This window comes from Carassius gibelio, chromosome A23, assembly GCF_023724105.1.
Source record: "Carassius gibelio isolate Cgi1373 ecotype wild population from Czech Republic chromosome A23, carGib1.2-hapl.c, whole genome shotgun sequence".
NCBI lineage: Eukaryota > Metazoa > Chordata > Actinopteri > Cypriniformes > Cyprinidae > Carassius > Carassius gibelio.
This window is the reverse complement of record NC_068393.1, coordinates 8,582,136-8,604,741: the sequence shown is the minus strand read 5'-3', so window position 1 is coordinate 8,604,741 and position 22,606 is coordinate 8,582,136. Positions and strand designations below refer to the sequence as shown.

Sequence of the window (22,606 nt, the reverse complement as noted above, 5' to 3'; positions counted from 1 at the left end):
ATTAATAAAACCCGTGAGAGCATCTAGAAGCTTCTTAGACAAAGGTACAGAATAGGAAAAGCTACTTTGCTACTGACCTCTTGTGGCAAAGTCAGTGCAGTGTAACATGATGCGAACTAATGTAATGAAGCTTATGTCATATTCTGAAAACACTACCAAATCTCAAACAAAAATACTTTAAGAATGGCCACATGTATAACCAAGTAAAAAAAAAAAAAATCTTGAGATCTGCACATTTATATTCGTTTCCCCAAGGGGATGACCTATTATTACAATACTTTTTTAATTATGTTTTTCTCCAAAAACACATAAGGCCTAATCTGCAAATTAGATGTGATCTATAGACACATTGTATACAGTTCCCATACATATTACATAAAGTTAAATAGTACATTAAATCATTCCGATATATATTTCATTATATAGTTAAGTATAATCTTTGTATGAAATTTGGTTAAAAATAGCATGACACCTAAAAACCTGTTGGTGAATGAAAAAAAAAAAAAAGTTTTTGCCTACACATGTTGTTTCATGCCTAATTATTATTATTATTATTATTATTATTGTTAATAACTCAGTCCTGGCATCCGCTACAAAGGATTTAGAATAAAAAAAAAATATATATATATATATATATATAAATGTTTTTTTTTCTCCATTTGCTCATTATGCTCCAACCAGTGTAATAAGATAATAAACAACAATAAATAAATAAAAATAAAATAAATAATAAATAACGATTCTCAAGAGGATACGCGTATTAAACTAGATTTGTGTTCATTGCTATTTGTGACGGATATAATTTGGGGTGTGAATTAAATAAGGGATACATACGATAGTCTCTTGTATTTCTTACACTAATAATTAATGTTGTCTCATGATTAGTACAAATGAATGACATTATTAAAAGTAAAAGACACCTGCATCTGTCTTGTCATTTTCAGAGGACAAAGACAAAACTGCTCTAAACTTCACATAACTTACAATAATACAGCTTCTTTACTGCAGGCCTAAACTATCCCGTCGACTTTTGATGGGAACCGTGAAAAGCAAAAGAATCTCCATCAAATGAAGAGCGAGCTTCCGAGCGCGCATGCGCAGGCAGACTCCACCTCGCGGACGCCGGCCTTGCTGCTCGCGCCGGAGAAAACAAGCTGCGTGGACGCGCTGCGCTCTCAAAGCATGCGACTTAAAACAGTCTTCACGCGTGTGGATTTGCTTTCTTCGCTGCCGGAGTACATTTATCAACATTAAAGGTAAACGGCGCTGTAATTATATACTGCAAAATAGTAAGGAGCTGTCTTAGACGTTTTATTTGTTGTAATTGTGAAATGTATATTTTTTAAGTGATGATGTTGCTGTTAAAACGAAACTTGCCTCCATGCATGTGGTCCCCGTGTTTGATGCTAATGGGACGCATGGAAGTGATTTTATCAATTAGTGCGTTCGTTGGAAGTGTCAGCGGCATCGGTCATGCTCTTGAAGTAGATCGCGATGAATGGCCGTTTAGGCTTCTTAAATAGCTGGGAGACTTTTGTTCGACTCATTATTACGTTAGACCCATGCAGCAAGGAGTAGGCCTAGCGGAGGCCGCTGAGCGTCAGAGTTTGAGTGACAGATGTGCGGTCCAATCAGAACGCCGGAGCTCGCGTCAGTCAGGGCGTTCACCCAATCAAATGGTTTACTGTTGTTGCGCATCGTTGTCGGCATCTGAATAATGCGATGTCAAAATAGTAATTTAAAATGCCAAGCAAATTACTTAAACTTTATTTTGATGGCCTGGCTCGTCGTTGTGCAGTACAGGTCGTATCGCATAGCGTTTTTGTTCGCATGTACAGCAGTAAGCGTCAAGTTCGCAGACAACGTTGCACCCACGTTTTCTTCGCATGCGAAGTGGAGGAAATGTCAAATGCCTGATTTCTTTGATATATGCGTTGATATTTTCCTCCTCCTACAAAAAACACGTTTACCTTAGTTCACTGTCGTCTGCTGTGCTGATTGCGGCTTGTTATGACATCTGTGTAGAAATGAGCCGCTGGCCTGACAATGTAAACAAGGAAACGGATTGCGCGCCATTTGCGTCACGCCGCGCTCGAGCGCCTGTAGAAATGCGTGACCGTTAAGCGGGAGAGCCATGGAGTTTGTGAATGCATTGATTTAACCAAAGGTGCCGGTTTCCCGCGATTATGACGTACTGAATGTGTATGCAGCCGGTAGGAGCGTGTCTGTCCGAGAGGACGCCTGGATACGCGCCAGAGTCCGTTATGAAACTTCAGCGACGCGTGTGATGACGCGCGTGCATGTGATCGTGATGAAGCTAGTTGATGATAAAGACAGGATTTTCGTTTAAACGATGTCAGTCTTTTCTATTTGATTTAAGAAGGAATCTGGGATTCTTCATGTTTCATTAGCTTTTTCCACTCTTCAGACTGGCATACTTATTTGCATTGTAATGTTTTTCCTCACTCTACCAGCCTTGGAAAAAAAAGTGCTTCCAGGGACCCACAAAAATGAGAATATTCTTATGGATGACAAATGTTTCTTTTTTTTTTAAACCAAAGCAAGCACAGCCTCAACATGTGGTTTATCTGACAAAATATTAATAAAACTATATATTATTATTATTATTAGTAGTAGTAGTATTTCATTCATAGTGTCTTTAATAAGTAGTAAGTAATGATGCCATTGATTGCCATTAGACTGCCATGTTGAAACTGCCATTTTCTGCCACCAGATAGTTGCCACCCATGAAAAAAACATCATCATGATATTATTGCAGATGATATATATATTGCACACCCTGCACCACTGTTTTTTTGGTTAATTTGTGGAAAACCTTTTGCTAAACTGTCAAAGCTTCATTTTAACCACCAAAGCAAGCAATGATGCAAGTATTTATTTATCTTACCTATAGATGCTTGCAAAGGGTTGATGTAGAGATTTTTATAAGCTGCTAGTTTGGTCTCCCTAGGCAAACACATCTTACACTGAATAGAGCTTAAATATGGCCAGGGGTTCACTTAATCTCCTTGTAGTTCAACTTCAGCAGAATACGAAGAGGTTTCGTTTTCAGATGGGTCTGCACCGTAACGCCTGTCTTGTCCGTCTGCATATTTCATGTGATTTTAGCTCCAGTTGGTTCTCCTGCCCATTATTTAGTATTTACTACTGTAGTCTCCAGGGATTTTTTTTTACTTAGTAATTAGTGTTTTAAAATGTACCGAAGCAACTTACAATACTTCAAACAAAAATATACTTAAAGGGATAGTTCACCCAAAAATGAAAAAAATGATGTTTATCTGCTTACCCCCAGGGCATCCAAGATGTTTGTGACTTTGTTTCTTCAGTAGAAAACACACCAATATTTTCTACTCAAACCGTTGCAGTCTATCACTCTTATAATGGATAAGTGGTTGGGAATCACGGCTATAACATACAATAAAAAAAAAATACACAAACCAAACCAAATTAAACCCAGTGGCTTGTGACGAGACACTGATGTGTAAAGACCGAGCGGCATCCTCCCGCTCTCTCTCGTGAAGCCGATAAGGAAGTGACTAAAACTGCAATGCATCGACTGGCCGCTTGAGGCTGGCTGCAAAAGAGAGTCAATCCCATAGACTCCCCATGTTAAAATGCCCAACTTTACAGCGGAAAAAAACATGTTTTCAGCCTGGTGCAAAAAAATGATTTTGGTCTATGTAGCTAATGTTGCCCTTCATGACAACTGTGAGGGGGTGAATTTTTTTTATAACTCATCCGTTTAAATTATATTAAGCCTTAAAGTTCTGCATAATTAAGGGCGTGGCCACTTGAGTGACAACCAGCAACCAGCTCCCGCCCTTTTGCCCATTTTCGATTGTCCGGGAGAGTCGCGAGCGAGCGACGGCTCGCCCTGCACACTTTAGGCAGTCTACGGGTGACGTCACGGACACTACATGTTTTTATACAGTCTATGGTAAAGACACAAAACGATCAGTCTGTGCTGAACAGTATTTATATAGTTTTTTACCTCTGATTCATGCAGACGCAATGTCCGAGCTGTTAGAACTCTCCTGAGCACGTTCTCAGCAGCAGGCGCGTAAGGCATCGTCTTCTTGCTTTATAGCAGATCGTAGACTTATAAGTGCATTACTGCCAGCTATCTCTCAAGTGGACCATTGTAGATAGTGTCAATGGTCAATTTGAGAGATAGGTGGTGGTAATGCACTTATAAGTCTGCAATGGTTTGTTTTATTGTATGTTTTAGCCGTTATTCCCATCCACTTACATTATAAGAATGATAGACTGCAACGGTAAGGCATAATCGGTTCCTAACGATACTTTTTTCGATACCATATGTTTTAAAATCCATTTCAACATCAACACAAATACATTAAACACAAAACTTTTATTTTTCACCTTAATTAAAACTAATTCTGGTAACACTTCACACTCAGAATAACATTATTAATACAACTGGTTGTGTTTTTTGGATAGGGGTGCACCAGCAGACACTCAGGATTGGTATCAATCCTAACTTGGCCAAAATTAACAAAAAAAGAGAAACCTTTTTGCCACAACATGAACATATTATAAATAAATAAACAAATTATATTTTGTACAGGCTAATATTGAACCAAATAAAATGCAAAGGAATGTAACAAAAAAAACAAAACTTTTTAGTGCAAAATCAAACTGTATTTGTGGGTTAAAGAACATTTCATGACTTCTCAGACAACTGTACATTTGTAGCTACTGTGGGTTAATTATAAACGCTATTGTTAACTCATATTTACCATAGTAAAAACATGGTACATTTTCTTTAGTTTATAATTAATCCACAGTAGCATGGAGTAGCATCACAGTAGTATGAAATGTTCTTTAACATCATGAACCATAAAATGTAGTCAGTGTTCTGGTTTATTGGTTTATTTTCATAATAGGCAAACACAGGTCACAAGTTAACACGACCACATTTCCTTGATTCAGCAGCTGCACGATGTGATGCCGAGAGTCCTGTGTTGAATCCAGAGATCTAGAGTTGATTCGGTGTAGATCGGTAGCTCGGTGATTCGTGACTGTCGTCTTTTTTTGTTTATCCTACCTACTTCACCTGGAAACAGGCGATCATACTAATAACTTGTAATCTTTACAAGAATATCAGAGTCATGCAATGAGCTTGTCTGCGTTTATTAGACACTTAATATCACGTCAGTTTTGTGCTTTCAGAATTGGCGAATCTGAATCGTTCCAGCACATCTGCAGCGGAGACCTAAACCAGGAAGTTGGTCACGTTAACCAGTTAAACCGTAACGCCAGTTTTGGCTGCAATACCGCATATGTTGCACTTTGCTGACTCGGCATCCACTTTTATATAGCGTAGCCACACTTTAGACCTCTTTGGCATTTTAAAACGGAAAAGTTCTGAGAAAAAACAACTACACTTGTGTTGTGTGACTGCGAGTATCTTCAGAAATCCTCCCCGTCACGTGGTGGTGAACAGCCAATCACGGCGAATTTAGGTCCTTGCATGCACGTATGCTACAAGCTCACACAGACACAGCCATTTGGCAAAAAAGAAAAAAAAAACCCGCTTGGCTTTTGGAACCGAAACCTGGCACCGAAAGATAAATCATTTTTCGAAACTCATAGTATCAAAGTTTTTCGTTCGATACCATAAAGGCATCAAAGTTCGGTACCCAGCCCTATGTAAATGTTGCCATAAACCAAGAAAATAAACAAATGTGTCCAGTATGCTGTTGGTTTGAATGAGGAGGTTAATGAGGGCAATTAGTCTGTGTACCTAAATATCTCCTGTTCGGTCCTCTTTTTTTTTTTTTTTTTTCATAACCTGTTTTTCCTCTTCTGTGGTCAGTTGTCTGTGGTTGTTATGTGCATGACAGGTTTGTTTATGACTTGTAATGTGTAGTTTTTTGTAGATTTAATGATCAACTCTTCATGAGTGAGCTCCATAGACAGTCAGTAATCATTTAGACCCATCATTAGGACATCTGTAATGACTGTTTATGATCATGTCTGCTGTTCAGTGGTTGTTTGATAATGAATATTTGTTTTAAAGTCATGCTTTGCATTGTGTAGTTTTGATCAACTTTAAAAATCATAATCATAACATAAATTGCGCCGAAGCAAAATATGTGTTTACTGTAAACAAATTAGCATGAGAGATGTGGTGAATATAAAGAGCTCATGTAACCCATATTTTTGACGTGTGTGGCATATGTCAGTCATCAGTCGATACACTGCTTCAGATGACAAGAAATCTGTATCGGCTGCCAAATTCAGATTGAAGCATAAATAACAGAGCTCATTAATTAGAGAATACATTGCAGTCTACATAATAGATATCCAATATCAATTTTCTTTTTTTTTTATGAGCAATATTATCTAAACTGTAATGTCTGTACTTTCATGCCAGGTTTTTGAAAGTGAAAAATTGCTCTTCCAGTTACCCAAGTCATTGAAATTATATTTTAAGCACATTTAGAAAAAGTAGATAACCGATCGACGGCTGTAACCTTGCTCTAACTAAAATCTGTATTGGGGAAAAATATAAGCGTTCAAATCATCAGCTTCAAATAAAATTCTAATCAAATTGTTGTGCAAAAAAAGTGGTTGAAAGGGCTCTATTATGTACCTTATGATATAGGCTGTTATTCATTTGAGCGCCTTGGTCCATGATGGTTGCATTCTTTACCTCTGACCCCATGATGTGTCTGGTTTCATAGGTTGGTGTGTGAGTGTGCGACCAGCATGTCAAAGAGCCCTCCTCACAGACGTGGGATCACGTTCGAGGTGGGAGCACAGCTGGAGGCGAGGGACAGTCTGAAGAACTGGTCAGTGTCTTTCCTCTGCTCACGTTCTGCATCCGTTCATTCACTCGGCCTGATTGAAATTCAGACGCTTCACTGGTGCTGATGCCACTAGTTCTGTTGCATTCCAGGATTTTTGAAAAAGTTCTAAATGTTCCCACAGGACAAATCTAAAACTCAACAATCTAAATAGAAGTTCATTTTATGTTTCATAATGCTCCCTTCAAAGATCTTTTTTTTTCAAAAGAGACCCAGATGTGACTTGTAAATAACCTGAAGTAGGTCATTTCAAACTCTTTGTTTTGTGTTCACAGGTATGCAGCTAGCATTGAGAGGATTGACTATGAAGATGAGAAGGTTTTGATCCACTACAGGCAGTGGAGTCACCGTTATGATGAGTGGTTTGACTGGAGCAGTCCATACCTCAGACCCGTGCAACGAATCCAGCTTCGAAAACAAGGTCTCCCTGAACGGCAGAGCGCTCCAGTAAGCACTTCCTGTTTAACTGCGCTGAGTCACTCACAGGCTGCATGGGCAAAGTTGTTCTCTGACTCATTATGTTTCTAGATTATATATAGATATGTTTTTCTTCTCAGGGCTTTCATGTCAACCAGAAAGTTCTTGCCAGCTGGTCAGACTGTCGGTACTACCCTGCTAAGATCCTGTCCCGGGACAAAGATGGTGTGTACTCACAACGTTAATCCTCAGTTTATCTTCTGAATGGTCCAGCTTCAAATTCAAAGCTTTTAAAATTCATCATAATGATCATAACTTATACATTTATTTATTAAACAGTCAAATCTATATTTCCATTCCTTTTTTTAATTTAGAAATGAATATTTTTGAGCAAGTTTGCATTACACTGATCGGAAGTGAAAGACATTTATAACGTCACAAAAGATTTCAAATAAATGGTCTTTTCAACTTTCTATTCATCAAAGAATGCTGAATAAAAAATAAATCTACAAAATATTACAATTTCCACAAAAATACGAAGCATCACACAAGTGTTTTCAACATTGATAATAATCAGAAATGTTTCTTGAGCAGCAAATCAGCACATTAGAATGATTTGCAAAGGATCATGTGCCACAGCACAACCTTTAATAAAGTCATATTTGAAGGGCTCTGTTGGCCCTTAATAAAAGCTTTTGACCTACAGTCACCAAAATTCATGCATGTATAGATCTCATCAGGCCAAACAACTTTCTTTCTGATAATCAGCACTCAGGGTTTTGTGAAAAGCACAAGCTGTGGATTTTGAGATACTCCTCCTAGGAATTTCATGCAATTGCCACCAAAATAGGTCCACATGGTCTCAAGACAAAGGGGATGAAAAAAAAATAGACAATTTATATCACGCACTCCTAAGTATTATATAGATATCTATATTTAATATTGCATATGTATAAGTGCTGCTCATTTCCTGTATTTTCATATTAACTTTGCTGTCATGTTAATATTTAAAAACACTTAATGTGAATAGTAAATGTAAAATATAAAATTTTCTGAAAATAGAATATAGGCAGTATCTAAATATTTATATTTCATACTGTTAACTTATAATGTTGTGATGCCTAAATTCGCTTGTTGCAAATTAAATAATTGATTCAAGTTTTTAAATAAGTGTTTATACAATAGAATAGCCTCAATGCGGCAATAAATCAGTTAATCAGTATCAGCAAGAATTTTATTATCAGTGCATCTTTCATAGATATGTATTTTATACCCATTATATTATGGAAGTGTTGAGCATTACTAATGGCTGTGCTTGTGTGATGTCTCAGGTTTCTACACAGTGAAGTTTTTTGATGGAGTCATAAAGACAGTGAAGGGAATTAAGGTGAAGCCGTTCCACAAGGAGGTGAGAAGTGATTGCCTCCGCTCTAATAATGACCAAACCAGGCCATTAAAGACTGGTTTAATGAGTTTGTCTCTATCTACAGAGCTCTGAAGGCAGGACTAATCAGAGGACTCGAAAGCGGGGTCATCAGAACGGGAAAAAATGGAGGGCCAAGGAGAACGGCAACAGCAGGAGTAACGGCTCGAGACACAGCACATCTGACCAGGATGGAGAGAGTGAATCGGAGGAGGATGAAGACGACGCCACAGTGATGGATGAGTCCAGAAATCTCCAGAATGGGGGAGAGAGTGAAAGCACTGAAATGAAGATATTAAACGAATCTGAGCCGAGTTCTGCTGAGCACGACCAAAAACAGCCCAGTGAAGAAAACATGACCGAACGGCTTGAGAATGGAGAATCGGACAAACCAGAGGAGAAAGAGATGAATGGTGGACAGGAGGAGTCCAAAGCACTTCAAAATGGCTTGGACAAGAACGAAGGAGACGAGAAAGAGAAGGAAGAAGCAACAGATGAAAGCCCCAGCCTGCCCAGAAGGACACGGAGTAGGATGGCAGATGGTGAGTCTGGTTTGGACGAACATGGTGGTGTTACATCTGAATATTTCATTTGGTTGTGATTCAGTTCCAAGAGCCAGATTCAACTTCACACACACACACACCAACGGACAGCATTTGCTGAGTGGTGTGAAGAGAGGAGATGGAGCACTTCAATAAAAATGATTGGGAGAAATCATAATGCTCAATTTGATATCTGTAGGACAGAGAGTCCCGCCTTTCAGTTAAAAGAGCAAATTGCTTACAAACTAGGTGATTTACTCGTGTGTTATTCTCAGGCTTGATGATTCAAGTTTGTGGTTTGTGTCTCTCACAGGAATAGATGTGGAAAAGTCCAGTGGTCCAGAACTGAGGAAGAGACGTGCATCAACAGGACAGATGCCACCGTCTAAAAGAAGCAGAGCCAATTCAAGCACAGGTTCGCTCTCTCTGTCACTTCATCATACTTCATTCTTGTTCTTCCACTTGTTATTCTTTATACTGGTTGGAGATTAAACCGTCTGACAGGACATTATGTCTCTGATCCCCTCATAGACAGAAACAGTCAATCCCAGATCAAACCGGTTAAATCAGACTCTGTCCCAGAGACTTCAGAAAGTAAGGATGGCCCAACCAGTCATGCAGAAAATACAGCACCCAAAGAGGAGGCAGGATCCACACCTGATCTTGGTAAACATCCTCCTGTGTTTCATTTTGATTATCAGATGTGATTAAGACGGAGTCATTATTGCTATTTTTCATACTAAGGGTGAGCGTTTGTTTATTTATTTTGAAGAAGTCTCTTATGCTCACCAAAGAAAAAAAAGTACTATTGTGAAACTATTTTAATAGATTTTGAAATGTAATTTGTTAGGGCTATCATATAATTTAATAATGCAACGTATGCAACTCATTTCTCCAAATTTGTAAAAGCTTTTAGAAACCTGTTGATTTATTTATGTATTTTTTTTCATCATTAAAATTAGGGCTGGGCGATATATAAAAAAAAATTATATCTCGATATTGTCAATTTTTACGATATTCGATATATATCTCGATATGTTTGCATTTGCATTTAAATAATAAAAAAACATGATTTTCTTTTGCCCATTAAAAAAAAAAATTTTTTTTAGATTCAACAGCTTATTTAAGCAGTTAAAAAAAATCTAGACCAAGAGATCACTTACTGCTTTTTATTAAATGAATACATGTAGGCCTATATGTAACTGAAGCAGTGCAAATTAAGTACAGAAAGTGCATTCCGTCAACTTTTTAGTGGATGCAATTCACAATTTATACTATGCAACTGGGATAAGTATTTTATTTTAATTTTTTTAACAAGTTTTTAAGCTAAGAACACAAGTCTGTCAACTGTCTGCGGTTTTAAGAGAAGCTCTGTGGCATGAAACTATGTTCCTACTGACATTAAAAACCCTCTTAGATGGGGAGCTAGTTGCTGAAGCACATAGTTATTTCTTAAATATAAATATATATAAATGAATACCGAAGACTTTTGCATTCTCTATGTCTATATTATGGAAACTGGTAAACATCAGTGAAATTCCCCAATAGTAATTCCAATTGGCCATAGCCTATGTTTCTCTATTCAAACATCAGCGGTCGAGTAAGTGCATTTATTTTGCGATCACAAATGCAAACAATACAGTTGAGATCTCATGACAGAACACAAACCGGCTGAACGACGCTTTCATTAGATCGCTCAATTCCAGCTTGTTAGTGTTTTCCATAGACAGTAAAAGAAATGGACACAGCGACCCCATTGGAACTCAATTGAGACAAGTGAAGCCCATTTTTAGCGTTTTTTAGCACTTCCGTTTCTGACGCGCAGACTCAAACGAAGCTTGACGACGTCAGCAACCTGTCTGACAGATGTAAATCTTCTAGTAGCTGTGCGTGCAAACTGCCATCGTTAATCTTGCAGAGACGGCGATCTTGAGCGGGGAGTTCTTTGTCGTGAGTGAGCAGGAGTAAGTATTCTGATTAATTATTTTGTATAGTATTTTAAAATGTAACGGCAGTGCGCCATATTAAGTTAATTGCCTGCGAGCTTCTCCTCATGTCTGTACGGTAATGCGACAGAGAGCCGAGTGGTTATGACGCAATCGTTAGCCTATTTTTTACAAAAACTGTTTATACGGGGCCATAATGTAACATAGAAGGTAATGGAGCCCTTTATACATTGTCGTGTATCTTTAGAAATAAATAATGGACAAACGGAGTCTTTAAACACCTCAGATGTAAAGATATTCGCTGTCAAAGTGACACCAAAATGAATGGGAGTCAATGGGAATGCTAACGCAAGTGAAGTTCTGCTAAAAGATGGCAGCCCCCACCCGACTTCAACTTCCGGTCGAGTTCCTTGCTGCCTGGTGTTTTCAGATTATCGTCGGCGGCTCTTCCGCAATGAGGAGTGAGCACGTGTGCATGGTTGCCAGATTGCTTAAAATAAGCAAACACCGGGCAGAAAATGTATCCTTGTAACAGTGGAGCTCTGATTCGGAGAATTAAACTCTTGTTATCTGGCAACCGCTATCATTAAGCTCTCGTATTAGAGGGGCGTAGAGCAGTCAGCAGTTACAGGTTCCTTTTTTGGACATTCGGCGCGTTCTTTTGGGAAAGTATGCTTGAATTTGAAATAATCGATATTCCCGATATATTGACATTTTACATCGTCTTCAAAATTATTCCGATACTATCGCTAATATTCGATATATCGCCCAGCTCTAATTAAAAGAAAAGTTTTATGGTTTAACATTTGAAGCTGAAGATATTAATGGAGTTCATAAGTTAAGTAAAGTAGACTTTAATTACAGTGTGTGAATACAACAGTTTCTAAATATAAGATTTGTTTTTTATTGTGGTTTCAAAACCCTTGCATCCACATTTTTGAAATTAGTCACTGTAGCGTTGTATCATAAAAAAGTGGATGAATAGCCAAATATTAAATCCAATCTAGTTCCTGTGACGTGTGTAACAACATCAGTCACCAGTCCATTGGCAACCGTTGCAGGTTAAGAAGTTAATTCACATCATTATTATAGTCAGTATTACATGTAATAATTCAAAAACTAATAAATCAGATGTTTATGTAAATGATAATAGCACCTTGCTATTGTAGCAGTGAATTTTGCACAAGGCACCACTTGCATTTTCTTCAGAGTATGTACAGATCTGGTTAATTTGGCATTTATGCAGATATATGATGTGCTAACTAGCGCCCTGCTTTCTCAGCTGCAGCAGTCAAACAGCCGCAAACAATCCACCTCCCAACCACAAACAAGTATAGCAGAGAACCATGTGAGTACACCACCCTCGCTTTCACTCTCTCTCTCACCAATACAGTATAAAAGCCTGCCGGTATGTGACCTTATTACTCTCTCAGTGTACAGGGTCATCAAAAACCAGCCGCCCCCTATCCTGTCCATCGAGCTGGACCACAACCTGTTCAAATGCAAGATTGCGGGCTGCCTCAAGTCTTTCCGCAAGGCGTCCCTGCTTCACTACCACATGAAGTACTATCATGCACAGAACGACCCAAGCCCCCCTCGCTGTGTCCAGACGCGCTCCTCAGAAAAACAGATCCACAGCAAGGAGACCCCTCGCAGGCGCCGGACCGTCTCGGCTTCCCACCGTTAGTGCACTTTGTCTATCAGTATTCACTTTTGCCATTTGTGTGGGGGTTTATTTTTGTTTGAGTTGTCGATCAAGTCTGCTGACATTGTATTTATGTGTTTACTCGTAAACTCAGAATTGAGAGAAAATAAATAGACTGGATAAAAAGTTAAAAGAAAAAGTCAGAATTGTAAGAAATAGTTTTAGTAGTTTTATAGTTTAATAGTTTTTTTTATTCCTTAGTGGGAAAATTAAATTAAGTCATAATTCTAAGTAAAAATAGAATTGAAACACGTTAACTCAATTCTGTGGGATGCATCGACTTTAGGGATGCAACGCTACCATTTTTTCAGAACCAATACTGATCAAATCCGATACAAATCAAATGAAAAAAATATGTAATCATAATCCATGACAAAAATACTATTATAAACTAGGTTAGTGGATAATTCAGCAGCAAAAGATACTATTGATTCTAGAATTCTTAATCACAGGTGCACAATAATAATAAAAAAAATATAGTGAAATATTTTATTTACAAATAAAAGTGATTAAGTCTAAAATCTGGTAAAATGTAAACATTGCTCTTTGTATTGTTGTAAAATACTTTAATGTAAAAACCGTTATATACTTTTCTATAGAATGTCAAATATGTTTCTTTTAAATGTGTAGCACAGTAATAAAGGCAGCAACATGTGATAGATGGGACCGAACAAGAGAGAATATTAATAATCTTTGTGGATTAATAACGTTACTTATTGGAGACGTGAGCCGTTTCAAACGATTCAGTCCGATTTGGTGAACTGGTTCACTAAGAAGATCCAGTTAAATCAAACGATTAGTTCGCGAGCCAGACATCACTAGTACAAAGGGAAGAGATATTGATACGTAGTCTATTAAATCTGTGCGTTAGTTTAATGAGCCTTTTATTTTAAGAGTTTTAAAGCTTAGTTACTGTGTGCTCTTGAAGAGAGTTACATCGCTTCGACTGTAGAAACCGTATGAGACACGCAGTCTGAACACTGAACCGAGGATGACAGACAGCCGCAGCGGAGAGAAGAGTTTATCTGAACTAGAAATTAATGACTTCAATATTAATCTGTACATCACAATGAACTATGGAACAGCTTCGGAACACTTGAAATATATTCTTGAAAACGTTTTGGTGCTTCATAATGTTTTTGTGTCTTTCGTGGAGCTCAATAATAACACAGAATAATAACACACAATATCGGATTTGGATCGGCAGATCCGCAGAAAATGCCAGTTTCGGAGCCGATACGGATCCCGAGTATTGGATCGATGCCTCCCTAATAGACCCTCAACTGTGTGGACAAAAGCTTTAAATTCACGTTAAACAGCTATATTACACTTTACAAGAAGGGTAAAATAAAAAAAAAGCATAATGTTTACCATTCCTCCCACAGATACTCCCTCTCCTCTGAGTGACAGTAAGTCAGGTCGCACTCTGTCGCCCCCTGCTGTCCCGGCACACCGGCAGCGCTCGGCCACGCTGGGCACAGAGAGGAGCAAAGAGAACCAGCACTTCAACCACTCGCTGCATGACGACACAGACTGGGTTACCAAGGAAACAGGTATTGGAGAACATCGTGATCATTTCACTGATTATGCTCTCGCTGATTCCTCTGCATACTACCACAGTCGGGCCATGACAGTAACAGAGACTGATTTTCTCATCTGAAGGAGCGAAAGAACGGGAGAGGCTGAGGGAGAAGCGGCAGAGGGATTTCTTCCGCATCAAACTGAAGAAAAAGAAGAAGAAGAAAAGGAAGTCGAAGTCAGGTGAGACAGCTGTTATAGTGCAGTGATGTCTCTGTGTGTCTTCAGCTCTCTGCTGTCCCCTGTGTTTGTCTGCTCGAGCTGCAAACTTCCTCTGAAGTATTCCTCAATTATGTCAAATTACTTCAGACCTGGCAGTGTATTCGAGCAACGGTATATGATGTCAATAAATTTAAAATTACTGCCTTCTACTGCCCATTACTACTGCCTGTTCATAAATTACTAAACTTGTAAACTTGTCTTTAAAAGACTATCTTTTTTAATTTAAAAATTAAGACGTTTGATAGTAAAATAAATAAACAAAATGAAAACCGTTAATTTTATTAATGGACATATTAAAGACTGCTTATTTATTTAATGATTTAAAATGTAGTTAAAATTATCAAATAATTTAAAGTAAAAAATATATTGATATTTAAAATGATTTAATGTTTTAAAATGTAATTAAATAAAACAATACAAATATGTCTAAAATAAATCATTTTAAAGCACATTTTAAATGTCACTTTATAGAATATTTGCAATTTAATTTCACTCGTGGGCAGCCAATCAGTTTTTGACTCATTAATAAGAGCCTCTCCCACATGCCACTCAGAGTAAATGCAAGATAATGTACAAATTGTCTTTTAAATGAAATTGACTTGTTTTATTCAATTCACTTATTACTGAAGATCAATCATTTTAGAAGCAGAGCTCAACACATTTAAATGACTGCACGTTGTGTCAGCGCTGGGACACCAAATCTATGTGTCATTTTGAGTTATTAATAGACCCTGAAAGTGCACAGCCACCCACAAAGTGAGCGTTTTGGTTGCCAATCCCTCTTGACAACATCAAGAACTGAATCGGATCTACAAGCCGCCTCGTGGGTGAGGAGCACTCGTCTGTGTTTAACCCTGTGTGGCGTCTGCTCTTCCTCCTCTGACAGACTGTTACAGCACTGAGGAGAGCATTGGCCTAAAGCCTCTCCCCTGCAATCTGAATTCGGCCCACAAATTGCCCCTCTCCCTCACACACCGATCCTACACGGGACACTGCCCTGAAAAGATGCTCGGCCAGGGTGGGTACCACAGAGCGCAGGTCCTCCGAACTCACAGCTGCCTGCCTTGTGTGTTTCTCAGTGTCTTGACTAGTTTCCACTGTCAGATGTCAACCGCTCTGTAGATTTTTCTCTCTAGTGCTGTATGTTTTTAACGTGTGTGCATGTGTGGTTAGAGTTGCTGATTGTCTTGCATGGATGACGGTGTTATAAAATCAGCTCAAATCTGCTGCCCTAGTGTGTATTGTGGTCGTCTTGTTTCGTCCAGGTGAAGACAGCAGCAGTGATTTGTCCTCGGACAGTCCTGTTTGGAGTGAGGACGAGTCTGACACTGAGCTGGATCTGAACGTGCCCCTCTCAGAGCAGGGTGTGGAAACACTCACTCACGGCTCTGAGATCATACGCTGTATTTGTGAAGCACAGGAGGAGAACGACTTCATGATTCAGGTGAGCCACCATCCTCTGAAATCAGACCAGATATCAACCCTCTGAATTTATTTATTTTGTTCGTTTTTTTTTTTTTTTTTAATTTCTCCCACATTTGCCACAATTTCATTTTTCAGTTTTTTTTTTTTTCATAAATAAGTTTCTTTCATAAACACGATTGAATTGCCTATAAAATAATTTAAGATATTTCACATATATATTTTTTTATATATACAGGTATTTCACTGTAATTTAAAGCTGCGGTAGGGAACTTTTGACGCTCTAGCGGTTAATAAACAGAACTGCTTGTGTCTTGCGGAAGAACATCGTAGCCGGAACTATTTCTCTCTGTTTATGTCTATGAAGAATCACAAAGGGACTGGGTTACTCCGCCGCGGTACCCCCGGAGCAATCTAAAATAGTCAGAATATAAACACTTATTACAGGTGTACCCTAGTGATTCAGGACAAGCCAAAAACATGGTTTGGAAAATGGATTCATGCTGTACTCGCTTATTATATACATTTTTCTACATTTTGAACACAAACAAAGTTACGGACCGCAGCTCTGATTGGTTGTTTCTTAACGGGAGCGATGGAGTTTCTGCAAATGGCAATAGGACCACTGGGAGGAGCCAGAGGAGCTTGAATTTTTTCACAGATTATCTGTCTCATATTCTACTGTCAGGACATAATGACAGGTTTAATAAATATGTAAAAAATATTTTTTTACAAAAGTTCCCTACAGCACCTTTAATAAATATTTTTATTATGTGTTGAATTATTAATGTTTAATATAATAAGCATGTAATATTGCCTGCAATCAAAAAAATTGGTCGACCACTATTATATATACACAAACGTGTGTGTGTGTGTGTGTGTGTGTGCGTGCGTGCATATATAATAGTGGTCGACCAATCTTTTTGACAGCCGATGGCGATGTCTTGGAAAGCAGGGGGCTGATTTTTTTATTATTATTATTATTAACATTTAAGAAATTTGAAATCATTTGACAATGGATTAAACATAAATATGTAAAAGAAACATACTTATACTTTAGATGACAGTATTATTCACAAATAAATAAATATTTTAGACAATTATAATATATAAAAAGCAAAGTAAACACTGTAATCAACAGGGCACTCAGTATTCTGGGAAGTCTGTGTGCATTGGGAATCATATTTTTCAAATAAAGCCAGGGTAACACTCATTTTACATACAGCACACAATGAATATGACAGTGGGCAAATGCACAAAGTGCAGCATAATTTGAAATCATAATTTGCAGTCCACAAACACTCACCATCAAATTGCAATCTGCAGAGGAGTGAGAAAGTATTGCAAAGTCTAGGTGTGCAAAGTTAGTAGAGACCTGTCCCAACAGACTAAAGGCTGTAATTAAAGCATAAGGTGGTTCAACAAAAAGCTGACTCAAGGGGTTGATCCTTTTTCTAACTCAGTGATTCTGTTTTTTTTTTTTTCTGGAAAGTTTGTGTTATACAGCTGGATAAAACCAAAAATGTGTTCGTCTTCAATTCAGGCTGCAAAGCAACAAAATGTGATTATTTTAAAGAAAATTATTTTCTGTAACCACTGAATATACGTTTATATAAAAACAGGAAAAGAATTGAATCGATTATGGAAACTCGGCTATAGAGACGATTAAGATTCTGCTGTAAAGCAGCTCTGAGATACAGTAAAATCATTGCTCAGGTCTGTTCAGTGTTATTTCAGTTGACTTCAGTTCAGTTCAGCAGTTAAGGCTGATCTCAAATCAGATCAGTTTTGATTCAGATCAGTATCAGTGTTGATATAATATGGAATCAGCTGTAAATGTTGAGCTCTACAGAACAGAAGACAATCATCGTTATTTCCCCATCTGATGGCATCGGTTTTGTGTTTCCTAGAAGTCGCTATAGTATGAAGAAAACAAATAAGCACAGAATTTAAATCCGTTAAGCACTGGCACAATTACTTGAATTATTTTATGAATAATGAATAATTTGATGTGGTTATACATTAGGCTTTTAAAGGTTAATATGCCTGGGAGATTGAAGGGTGTGTCCTGTGCTCTCTGCAGTGTGATGAGTGTTTGTGCTGGCAGCATGGGACGTGTATGGGTCTGTATGAGGACAGTGTGCCAGACAGCTACAGCTGCTACATCTGCAGAGACCCACCAGGTGAGACACCAGAACCTCCCCAAACCATCTCCGCTTAGCATACAATAGCTTTTAATTTGATGTTCGTTTGTCTTCATGTGTTGGCAAAACAGAACAAGGATCAAAATATGACAACCACTTCATTACATTTTGTTGTTGGGCTTTGTGTTAATCTTTAAATGTGCGTGTTTCTGTATGCAGCCCAGAGACAGAGTCAAAGGTACTGGTATGATAAAGACTGGCTGAGCAGCGGTCACATGTATGGCTTGTCTTTCCTGGAGGAGAACTACTCCCACCAGAACAGTAAGAAAGTGGTAACTGCCCATCAGCTCCTGGGGGACGTCCACCGTGTGTTTGAGGTCCTGAACGGCCTTCAGCTCAAAATGAGCATCCTACAGTAAGTAATTCCTCTGCTCTAATGCTCTTGATGCACCCAGCTATTTGACTAATAAAGTCAACTGTGAAAGATTGAGGTATGAAGCAAAGCTGCACTCTTTTTAGGACACAAGCCCACCCAGACCTGAAGTTCTGGCGGCAGCCCTGGACACCTGCAGACAGCCTGCGGAGGAAGACGGCAGGTGACTCGGGCATAGCTACACCCTTCCCCTCCTCACCCATTGGAATGGGAGCGAATGAGTTCGAGACATTGAAGAGCGAAGTCCCATCACCTGTGGAAACGCATTGCTCTTTCCAGGACTCGTACATTAGCAGCGAGCACTGCTACCAGAAGCCCCGTACATACTACCCTGCAGTGGAGAGAAGACTTGTGGTGGAGACACGGTGCGGTTCTGAGCTGGAGGACAGTCTGAGGAGCACAGAGGACCTTCTAGAGATGGCCGAGCAGAGGTACGGCACGCAGCTGGACCACGACCAGCACAAGCTTCAGCTGGCCGACCGCTCCTTTAGTAAGGTAAGTTACGAGCAACTTTTACTGTGCACTTGGCCTAAAATTCAAGCACACAGTTATGGTATTTTTTTTTTTTTTTTTTAAGTGTACACAATCACAAGACTAGGTGTGTCAATTACAAAATCATTCTCCTGCGGCACATTTTCACAATCTGTTTTCAGACCAGCTGAGACTCCATATACCAGTTTGAGAGTTTTCAAATCAGATTTTTTTTTTTTTTTAATCAGTTTGATAATTTTCAAAACCATTTGAGGACTGTTTGTTAAATCTGTATTTGCCAAACCAGTTTGAGAGTTTTCAAATCAGATTTTTTTTTTTTTAATCCGTGAAAACCATTTGAGAACTGTTTGTCAAATCTGTATTTGTCAAACAAGTTTTGTTTTCAAACTGTTTTCATACAGATTGATAATCTATTTTCAAACCAGTTTGAGATCTGTTTTTAAGTCAGTTTGTCTTTTTGTTAAACCAGTTTGAATTCTGTTTTCTAAATATTTGATGTTTTCACAACTGCTTGATTCAGTTCAGTATGAATTTTAAAATGTTTCGAAATCTGTTTTCAGACCAACTGATACTCTATTTTCAAACCATTTTAAGAATTTTTAAATCAGACTAGGATTTTTTTTTTTTTTTTTTAATCAGTTTGTTCATTTTCAAAACCATTTAAGAACTGTTGTGAAATATGTATTTGTCAAACCAGTTTTGTTTAAAAAACATCTGTTTTCATACCAGATTGAGATCTGGTTGTAAATCAGTTTGATGCATGTCGTCAAATTAGCTCAAAGTCTGTTAAAAATTTGTCACAGTGCTGGCAAATAGTTGCAGCATCATCAATAATCATCACACACCAAAAATGTGACTCATTGGTTTCTGTTGTCAGGAGCTGGAGTGCCGTATGAAGCAACTGGTTTCCGCAGAGCAGGAAAAGAGTTGTGTGCTAGAATTCAAGGAAGAGGAGCCTGACCCTGTGACCCCTGACCCAAAGCCTGACCCTGACCTTGTGCTGCACCAGCAGTGGCAGCTGAACCTGCTGGAGCACATTGAAGCAGTGCAGGACGAGGTGACGCACAGGATGGACCTTATCGAGCGAGAACTAGACGGTGAGACTTTTACAAACAAAAAAAATATTTAAACTGTAAACACTTTCAGATGGATGTACTTTAACTCTTTGCTCGTATTAACATGTCGGTATCATAATGCAGTGCTGGAGAGTTGGCTAGACTACACAGGTGAGCTGGAGCCTCCAGATCCACTGGGCCGTCTCCCTCAACTCAAACATCGCATCAGACAGCTCCTGACTGACCTGGGAACAGTCCAGCAGATCGCGCTCTGCTCCTCGTCCTCTTGAGGGCGCCAGAGAACATACAAATGGCTCACACTCAATTGGATGCACACAGAGTCCCTTAAAGTCTGATTAGAAACTGCTGAAATACTTACATGTGCCTGTTTTGTGAGAGGAGACCCTCAAATGATTCAAGCTAACACTGATGTGATTGTTTCTGTGGCACATGCATGTTGGATTCAGCAGTTTAACAGTTATCACAAGTTAGAAATAGACTGAGGCTAACAATACCTGATGCAAACAAAGGTTTTTTTTTTTTTGTAATATAATGCTTCATAGTAGCACTTAGCTATGTCTATCATAGACTTAGGAGGTATTTTGTTATTGCTTTATGATGTATTTTCTCTGTATTCTTCACATGCTAAATAATAATTTTATGTTAATTCATAAGTGATCATTTTGGACTCTCTCGACACGTTTTTGCTCTGGGTGGAAAGCTTAAGGACCCATATGGTATTTTGTTGTGAAAAAAAATGTTAAATATGACTATAACAATATGAAAATATATTTTAATCTGCAACTACGTGCATTTTAATTCTATATTTGTACTACAAAGTCATGTAATCTTGTAAATAACCCCAAACAATTGCTTAAATTCATGTTCTTTTTTTATTTCTGATCTAAACTGTTGCATTTACAGTAAAGACTTTCTGTAAACTTTGATCTGTTGTGAATACTGTAGTTGTGGGCTTTCTGCCTGTAACCTCTCTCATTTTTGACAATTGATGTTGCTTGCGTTTCAAATCAGTGAACTTTGTTTCCACTGATTAAACAACATTAAACAAGCACAGAATGTTGTTCTCTTGCATACTGAATTTTTGTATGCATATCCCCCCCACCCCATATTTCTGATACTGTTCTGTAAATTGTATCTGTTGCTTTCGAGTCTACAAGATTGTTTTTGTTTAAGACATTACGGTAGATGCCTTTAAATTATTGTAATTGTGAATTTAAGTTATTGATTCTGCCACCTTTTTACGTCTGTCTGTTGGTTTTCTTTTATACAGTGCGCGTCTGAGTATTGTATGGTCAGAAAGAGAACGAGAGGAAAAGCTGGGATCTTTTTAAGTGTTCTCACCCTATGGTGTTAGTTTTTGGTTTGTTCGTTTTCCCCTAGACTATAACTGTTAAATAATCTGTGCCTGATCTATTATTTCAGGCCAATCTGAGTGTCGTTTACCCTCAAATACACAAACTACATTTGTTATAGGTCTGTGTATTTCTAGAATCCTGCTGAAAGGTGTTTGGAGGGTTGGTGTTTTGTTCTTGGCTTTCTTTGTACAGCTAGTAAGTGTTTGACAGTCCATTGATTGTTTCTCAGTATTGTTTGTAATATTTTTTTTTTTACATCTGCCCTGTTGCTTTTCCAGTCATTGAAGATCTAGTTATGATTTAAAAGTACTGCAGTGTGCTTTTTTTTCTCTCTCCTTCATTGTATGTTACATTGTACTTTTTATGTTAGGATCCCCTGGGACTCTATAATGAGTTTAAAAAAAATATATACACACAATCCAAAAGCAAGGAAATAAATGCAGACATTTTAACTGAGTTGTTTTTACTCTGCTTTAAATTCCTTTAAAATTGTAATTTTCCTTAAATATTGTTTTATTGCAAGGTAGTGGACTAACGGAGCTGGAATTAAAACTTAATGTTAAAGTGATTGTTAATTTAAACCATATACATCTACAATTATAATGGTAACGAATCAAATGTTTTTGCTTTTTTCATGGTTACATGTAATAATATCTAGCCAATGTTCATTTTCGTGTGTATTTTTATATTAATTAAATTGAAAATGTTGCAGAATTTGCATTTAATCCTGTCAATTATATATATATATAATATACTTTTTTTTTTTTTTTATCTAATATTAAGGCCCTTGATAACCACTGGTGTATAGGAGAAAGTTTGCATTTTTGGGTTAAGAAATTATACTAAAACTTTAACTAAAAATGTTTTATGTGTGGTCTACTTTGTTTTTGGTGAGTCGTAGCGTCACTTGTCCAAAGACTGCGCGTGTTTCACTCGTAGTTTCTGTCAGCCAGTGTTGCCAGGTTCGGGTTTTTCCCGCGTAATTGGGTTACTTTAACAC

At 38.0% G+C, this 22,606-nt stretch overlaps 1 protein-coding gene across 2 annotated transcripts; it reads left to right on the top strand.

The window, feature by feature from the left end:
• The first annotated feature begins 1,093 nt into the window (after positions 1-1,093).
• On the top strand, positions 1,094-22,062 carry phf20b (PHD finger protein 20, b). Of its 2 annotated transcripts, XM_052541535.1 has the most exons (19): positions 1,094-1,256; positions 6,729-6,836; positions 7,127-7,298; positions 7,409-7,493; positions 8,600-8,676; positions 8,759-9,233; positions 9,547-9,648; positions 9,765-9,899; positions 12,462-12,527; positions 12,613-12,861; positions 14,270-14,437; positions 14,547-14,645; positions 15,571-15,702; positions 15,950-16,128; positions 18,190-18,289; positions 18,470-18,665; positions 18,770-19,178; positions 20,053-20,272; positions 20,375-22,062. In XM_052541535.1, exons 2-19 carry the CDS (start codon positions 6,754-6,756, stop codon positions 20,518-20,520), a joined length of 3,093 nt encoding a protein of 1,030 aa, XP_052397495.1. In that variant the 5' UTR covers positions 1,094-1,256; positions 6,729-6,753; the 3' UTR covers positions 20,521-22,062. The 2 variants fall into 2 exon arrangements, with proteins under 2 accessions (XP_052397495.1, XP_052397496.1); XM_052541536.1 differs by lacking the exon at positions 15,571-15,702 and having other exon boundaries at positions 1,095-1,256.
• Positions 22,063-22,606: the final 544 nt, after the last annotated feature.